Source organism: Seriola lalandi, unplaced genomic scaffold, assembly GCF_002814215.2.
Source record: "Seriola lalandi dorsalis isolate HSWRI2012SDOR001 ecotype SW California unplaced genomic scaffold, Sedor1 jcf7180002054885, whole genome shotgun sequence".
NCBI classification, from domain to species: domain Eukaryota; kingdom Metazoa; phylum Chordata; class Actinopteri; order Carangiformes; family Carangidae; genus Seriola; species Seriola lalandi.
The window spans coordinates 1,498,525-1,506,374 of record NW_019525437.1 but is presented as its reverse complement, the minus strand read 5'-3'; the positions used below and the strand labels follow the sequence as shown (position 1 = coordinate 1,506,374).

The 7,850-nt window shown below is 39.9% G+C and overlaps 1 protein-coding gene across 1 annotated transcript; it reads right to left on the bottom strand.

Moving 5' to 3' along the window:
- Positions 1-499: 499 nt before the first annotated feature.
- cltrn (collectrin, amino acid transport regulator) lies at positions 500-4,829 on the bottom strand. The gene is made up of 6 exons (XM_023428748.2): positions 4,605-4,829; positions 4,047-4,105; positions 3,575-3,660; positions 3,341-3,457; positions 1,959-2,150; positions 500-1,873 (listed from the first exon to the last, which is right to left on the bottom strand). The coding sequence occupies exons 1-6, from the start codon at positions 4,669-4,671 to the stop codon at positions 1,741-1,743; spliced, it is 654 nt and encodes a 217-aa protein (XP_023284516.1). The 5' UTR covers positions 4,672-4,829; the 3' UTR covers positions 500-1,740.
- Between the last annotated feature and the right edge of the window lie 3,021 nt (positions 4,830-7,850).

Below are 7,850 nucleotides of genomic sequence, written 5' to 3'. Positions count from 1 at the left end.
TGCTAATTAGTGTATTGCCTCATTTAGAGACTTTTCAGGCAGCTTTAGCTACTTTCCATTGAAAGTATTTGTTTACAGGCTCCACAGCAGTTTTCAATACAACCCTTTGCATATTGACCACACATGGTCCAGAGTCTTGTTTGTACGTGCTAAAGGTACTTTGTTGGAAGAGTTTCAGTTAACGTTTCCTCATCCTTGGTTAGATTTAAAAAACAATCTCCCTCCTTTCACAAAAATGTTTGTACGGTCCCTAAATAGACATTCCTGTCGAGACTAGTTTCCTGCTGCATTAGTGGTTCAAATCAGAGGAGTTGCAAAATATATCTCAGATATCACAAGATCAGAGAGCGGGAAAAAAACATGCCCTTTTTTCTTATGAGTTTCTGGGTAATACCTATTCAGCTCTCTAAAAGCCTGAGCTTTGTTTAGAGTTGGACACGACCAGGAGACATGGTCAATGATGATGTTCTCTGGGATCACAAACCACTGGACTAACGCATACACAGACACAGGCAGTTTGTTTTTACTGAAACATCCAGTATCCATAGATGATGATTCACAAGATGTGAGGTTTTCCATGTGTGAACATATGCAAGTGAATCATTTTAGTATCTGGGGGGAAAAAATTACAGTTCAATGCAGAAAAAAAGAAAAAGATAATGAACCTATTCCTTTCCCCAAAGTGTCCAGCGGGAGGCAGTAAAGTCAAGTTTGAAACTGACAAACTTTTAGTTGCTGAACACAGATCATGTGAGCATGTTTCATCTGGAACAATGAAAGACATCGTGTTTCTAAGTGTGTTCAGTGGCCTAGAAGTGAGAAGTGAAGCTGTATGTTTTACTGCAGCGTAGTACAGAGGCCTTTCACTTTCAAACCACAGCACATGTCAGGGACTCGATTTTAAACAACACAGAGGACACGAAGTACAAAGGATGCTGCTCTGCTCTGACTGTCATGACAATATGTAAATTGTGTCTAGTAACATTTTTGCCAACCATGATGATAATGAGCTCGAGCACTGCTTGAAATACTGCAGCTAAACCCATCACTAAGTTCAGGGGGGGTTCACTGTCACTCTAGTCTGCTAAAAGACAGATGATGACAAACAAATATAAAGCAAAAGGATCAAGTACATTTAGCAAAAAATGTGGTTAAATATAATAAGCAACTAGTCAATCGCCTTCAACTGTCTCCAATTAGAAAAATATAGATATACATCTAGATATACATATATACTGTGTATCATATAATGTCTTACAAATATCAAGATTTCATTTTTTTTTCATAAATTCCAGCACTACACACACATGATTAGCATCTGTCTTAAAATCTTAAATGGGACCAGTTTCATGTCTTGTTTCCATCTCATTCTGTTTGCCAAAAAAAATAAGTATATGGTACATGGTGATATATGATCCGTATAGAAGAGTTAGTTTCTTTCCAAAGAGCAGATCACAGATAGACTACTGCAAAATATTCACAAACAGATGTTTGATCCATCGACACAAAAAGTTTACATTCATGTGGAAAATGAAAACACTGTGCACGTGCTTGTTTCTTTGTATGACGGAGTACAAATATATAGATTTAAAAAAAAAATTGAATCATTTAAATGAGAAACATCTATAATCACAAAACTATAAATCTATAATCTTCAAAAAGATCAGATTTTACAGTGCAACAACAGCAGCATCAATAACTTTTTCCCCATCTTATTGTTTACATGGAAGATTTTTTGTTTTACATCTGCGTTAATCGCTCATCATCTGAGAATGACATGTTGTAAACACCCTCATTTGTGCCGCCATTTTCCACCGGTTTCACCCGTGTTTCTTCTTCGATGTCATCGCCGCCGGTTTGCTTCTCCCCTTTGCTGGAATATGAAGCCAGAAACACCACACATCAATAGTCACATTTAAAAGATGATCACAATAATGGATCTGAAGTCACCGGCCTACCGTTTCTTGACCAGAGAGGACACCAGCAGAATAATGATGCCAGCACCCACGAGACCCATGACCACCCCAAACACAATGAGCCATGGAGGGGTGTCAGGGTTGACTGGTGCTGCCAGGGTGGGAGGGATGCCGAGAAACTCCAGGGTTTTATCAGTCAGCAGGAAGGCACTGTTGATCCGACCCCGGGACTTCCTAATGAGCATATGAAAAGTTTAGATTTAAAATGAACAGATACTTTCAGCAAGAAACCAAACAAAGATGTAAATTTTACACTTTTCCTGATACATTTGTGGTTTTAGGAAAAAAAAACCATCTCAGTGTAGTTTTACATCTCCTCTCTCAGGTTTCTCTCTGGAGCTCTATAACAACAGGTCGGTGAGCCAATCAGAAGAGAGGAGGCTCTGAGCCTCTGAGAGCAGTGACTGTTTTGTTGTGACATCACAAAGTTCCAGAAGTCCTTACGGTTGGTTTTAAGGCTCAGTGTCTGAATACAGGCTGTGTGCATTTCTCTGTGGACTGAGGCTTTGATACTTTCACAGTATTAATATAGAAGCTAGACCTGATCTATAATCACACTACACATGGTAATTTACATTTATACTATATGGAGCTTTAAGGGGTTTCCTTTCATGTTAGTATTTTTGGTTTTATTTTGTCCGCTACAACAGCCTTTAGTCAATATCCAAATAAATTAAAACGCAAAATTCAAAAAACAATGCACCATTACTTAGTTCAGTGTAGTTTTGCTGTTTCAGTCTAATTTTGCCTGGTATGAGCTTATGGCTAATTTTAACTAATGATAGTAAAGTAAGATATTATTCATTGAATCCTCATCCAGCAGCCTTTAGTTTCGCTGCTACGTCCTCGGTCTGCATGAGCTGTAGTTTGTGGTGGTTTATGGTTTGCTAATATTGCTTCAGGTGGATATTACTGCGTAACAGACTGAGCTGGGTTGAGCCCTCTTTAAATATTACTCTGTGTTGTCATATTTAATATTATTCCACAAGTCACTTCATAGCTCAGCTGAAGTGAATCACTGACAGCTGAAGGAATCACATTTTTGTTTACTGCTTATTTAGAAAACCAAAAGTCATAATCTGTCTGCTATTTCTGTGTAAACTGTGTAATCAATAAATGGTTACACTCACAGTACATATAGTAAAACATTTACAGCTAAAATCCTCACCTATTAAGACAATATCACTGTTACACCGAAGAGAAAAATATAACATAGAAACTAAACATTTGATAAACAAATCATTACATGGAACATTGACGCTAAGGTCAGAGCTGGCTATGACCTTTGACCTCTCTGGAGAGGGGCTAAGGAAAAACTGAATGACTTCAAAAAGAACAACAGTATGACGGTGTCATGTGATTACCTGACGGCCTCCTCCACAACTTCTTTTTCAACAAGGCGTGAAGAGTTCAGAGGCAACGTCACCACAAACCAGAAGGACACTCTGGGAGTCTCATCGCACACAATGATGTTTGACACTCTGGTGAACAAGATAATAAAGACCACGTCAGTCTCCTGACATGTTCATAAATCATGACTCACTGACTTCATTACAGTAAAAAGAGATTACATTATAGTTTCATGCAAGTTTTCTTACCCAAACTCCTCCCCGCTGATGTGATTCCTCATGGCAAAAGCCAGAGTCGCTCGGAAAAGGAACATTTCATTTTCATTCCAGACGTACTGAAACAACAGATGCACTGTTTTCAGGAAACACCTTTAGGTTCATTGATCAGCAGGTGGACCTTGTCCTCATAGTAAAAAATTCATACACACTGCAAGTGAATTCTGGACAATGTTTAGCACATTATCACATTTTACACAGGAAACATGTTGACGTAAAACATTTCATAACTGTAAAATAATGATAATAATAATAATAAGCTTTTTTTGTATCGCACCTTTCATACAAAAAATGTAGCACAAAGAAATGACCTGCACCAAGTGCTTCACATGAAAAGAAAAGACATAAAATGAACATGAAACACTGTTAAAAGCACTGATCTAAAATGAAAAACATTAAAAACATTAATCTAGTTTACTAATCTAGTAAACCTTCAAATACGTACAGCTTGATCTCCCAGAGCAGTCCGGATGCTGAGTCGAACTTGGTATCCATCTGAAGCATCTATAAAGATAAAACATATTTAAATGTCCTCTACATCTTCTGAAGTTATGTCCTAGGTTTAAGATAAAAAGAAAAATAGTAACGCTCCAATGTGTCTGTGTGATAAAGCCTGTGTGTACACTATCAGTTCGGTTTGTGGTGACTTAAATCACAAACACTGTTGGAATCACTTCATTTAAGCTTCACTAGTAACTTGGTTATGGTGTTATAGTGTTTATAGTAATGTCTAATGAAAGCCATTGTCAGGTAAACATCTGAGTTATGTGTCTAATCCATCTTTGTTTTAGAAGCTGCATTCCACACTGACTGAAGAGGTAAACAAGGAAATACAACTAGACCAGATGATAGTTTCATAGTGTCTGTATTTGCTGATAGTCTATTAACATAAAATGTAAAGACACAAGATCTTGCCAAAGTTTAGTTTAAGTTTTACTTTAACTTACAGTTTAAGTTAAGTTTAAGTTTAACTATGAGAAAGTTTCCATCTGTGATCACTTACCTGGAGCACAGAGCTGTTCTGCCAACGCAGGCAACAAACAAAGCAGGAAAATGATCTTTTCCAACATTTCTCCAGAAAACAAGAGGCGAGATGATCAAATGCTGCCAGTGAAACTCTCAGTGTGGAGTGATCTGAGGAGGTCAGCAGAGGAACTTCCCTGGATAAGGTCTGTGTTTAATGGTTAAGCCAGGACACACCTGAACTGACCCGTCTGCTTTAGAAAATGGCTGTCAAAGGGGCAGCCAACCCCCCCCCCACACACACACACACACACACACACACACACACACACCACCTCATAACATTCATAACATGGAGACTGTAAAGTGGGTGCTGCTGCGGGGAAAGTGCCACTGTTTGTTCAAGCCTCCAAGGAGCCAGATACGTTTGCTAATGTGAGGGAGGCAGACAGAAACACAACGGCTCAGTGTGTTTACTCAGCACAGCACAGTGTGTGACCGAGCCGCTCGCTGTGCCAGGCACCTTCACATTCATTAGCCGTGGTTCTCCCTTTTTTTGTTTCATGAAAACAGAAACACATGGATGGTATCAAATGAAACTGGCTGGAAAAGATATGCAGATATGACCGCATGTGCTCACTGGTTAAGATCTGCACAGTAGAAATGCATTCCTTGAAGGCCAGAAGCCTGATTTGACCTTCTGGTAAGCTCATCATGTTCACTGCTGTCTGAACAATTTTCCCTCCCTCACCAGCAGACACTTACCTGGCACAGGTGATTAAACATTTAAAACAGAAAATCCCAGTACCATTGTTTTTTTAGTCCAGTCCAAGTTAATCTGCCCTTATAATGATGCTTAGTTAATTGTTCAACCATACACAGTGAGGGCAGTCTGACACAGCCATTAATGAGAAACTAAGTTGACACAGGAAACTCAAGGCAAAGTCTGTTTACCAAGTTTTCTTTTTGAGTCTGTCTCTCCTGATAGCAGACTGTATCTACCATTTAAACCCCACACACCAGCTCTGTGCACTTGGCCCACAATAAACGATCTTTTGCTCTCATAAAATCTCATAAGTGTTTTTCCATAAAACAGACAACACCCATGATAAAACTATATTAAAACATGTTCCTGAGATTTACAATACAGTATGAACCCATCCTCCTTTTAAGTCTTACTCATTAATCTTTATACGATCAGTTCCAGTTACAAAACAGTAACAGTTCTCTTCCATCCAGATTACAAGGAAATCTGACAATCTCCAAGAATTATGGAGGCGTTCATAATTTGAGGAAGAGATCAACAGAGATAAAACACAATAACTTTAGGTTTCTTTTTATTTTCGTAATTTTGGCAGGATTCTCAAAATTTGTTCCAGTAATTTCCTTCCCCTGTAGCTTTGTCTCTGGCTCAGTCTCTGCCAAACACCAATTTACATAAATTGCTTTTGGTGGAATACCACTGACTGCAGATCTCTTAACTGAACAGATGATGGCAGTAGAGCTCCTATAAGTGCACAAAGGACTTGTACATGACTTGGTTTTTTTCCCTTTTATTGTACAGCCGTTTATGGCAGTACAATATAACCATTCATCCTGGCACAACATAGACACTAGAAAACTGCAACATGGACACCCTGGTGGCTCACCTGCTAAAGTACGTACCACATAGGCTTAGTCCTAACCTGGGTTCGAATCTGACTTGCGGCCATTTGCTGCATGTCCTCCCCTCTCTCCCTTCCCCCAACCTCCTTGTCTTTCTCTTGCTGTCTGTATCACAATAAAGGCAAATGCCCAATAAATGCCCCCCCCCCCCAAAAAAAGAAAAAATAACTGCAACATGAAACTGATCAGAAAAGTGTAACAAACTGTAACATGTCCATCTCAGTCTCTTCAGGCCAAGGACACATTTCACTGAGAACAATGTGTCAAAACTTCTGAGTGGTAGTCGTCTGGTGTGCTGGATCCCATTTCCACAACCCACCTCCAAGCCATATCTCCCAGCATTGTACCAGCAGTCACACATATGATAATGGCTTGACCCTGCTCAAGTGGAGAACTGTCGACAGGTCTCACTACTTCCATTCTTATGTAAGTGTATAGAAACTGCAGTTTTAAGCTGTCTCAGAATTCCTATCATGAAATAACCTCCTTGAACCCTCCTTTAAGCGTGACCACTGCACTGAAATATCTCTATTGTCTGTGACAGAAGCCCTGAGGGCAGCTAGAGCTGCATCTCATCCTCACTTCTTATCTTGCTGAACCAATCAGCAGTCTTTGACAAGGTCAACCACAACATCCTGCTGTCCATCCTCTCAAAGTGCTCTCTTGGTTCGAATCCAATCTCACTGGTGCTCCTTTAGTGTGTCCTCATCCCATCCCCAAGGATCAGTAATGGGACCCCTTGTCTTTGCAAAATACACCACCTTCTTCAGTCCAATTATCTGGCTCTCTGGCTTGTCATATCACTGCTACTTAGACAACACCCAAATATGCCTGTTGTTCCCACCAGACGACCCCACTGTCTCTGCACAGATCTCATCTCTCACCCCAACCAAGGTCATGAGAAATCTGGGTGTCATGTTTGATGACCAGTTCTCCTTCTCTGACCACATTGCATCTGATCATCTCCCGGTCATGCCACTTTGCTATATACAACATCAGAAAAATCAGGCCTTACCTGACTCAGTACGCCACCCATCTCTTGGTCCAGGCCATGGTTTTCTGTCACCTCAATTACTGCAATGCTCTTCTGGCAGACACAGTGAAACCTTCATACTTAGTGAAACCCTTTGACAAGCTGGTCAAAAAGGCTGGGTCTGTGCTTGGCAGGAGTCTGGACATACTCAGGACTGTTGTGGAGAGACGCATACAATGTAAGATGGAGGCCATCTTGGACAATACCAACCATCCTCTCCACAACATTCTGGCAGGACAGAGAAGCAGCTACAGGTGCAGCAAACATCTCATTTCACTGCGCTGCAGAACAGAGAGGTTCAGGAGATCCTTTGTTCCCACTGCCATCAGCTATACACTATACACTAACTGCACAACACCTCAACCAAAGGAAGTGGACGCATTTAATTATTATTGTTATTTTATTATTAATATCAACAATGAGCTAATGGATGCATGAATTTCCCCTAGGGCATAAATAAAGTATCTATCAATCTACTGTATCTATCTATCTATATATCTATCTATATATCTATATATCGATATATCTATATACACTTACAGATGGTCCAAAATGCAGGTCTTCAATCAGCTCAAAAGGCCTAAATCA

What these genes read in the sequence shown, in the direction of transcription:
- cltrn (XM_023428748.2), bottom strand. Translation starts at nt 4,671, where the DNA reads ATGTTGGAAAAGATCATTTTCCTGCTTTGTTTGTTGCCTGCGTTGGCA. An exon ending in GTTGTGGAGGAGGCCGTCAG is followed by an intron (nt 2,151 to 3,340) that starts GTAATCACATGA and finishes TATGCTCATTAG; the next exon opens with GAAGTCCCGGGGTCGGATCA. An exon ending in TCCTCTCTGGTCAAGAAACG is followed by an intron (nt 1,874 to 1,958) that starts GTAGGCCGGTGA and finishes TTCATATTCCAG; the next exon opens with CAAAGGGGAGAAGCAAACCG.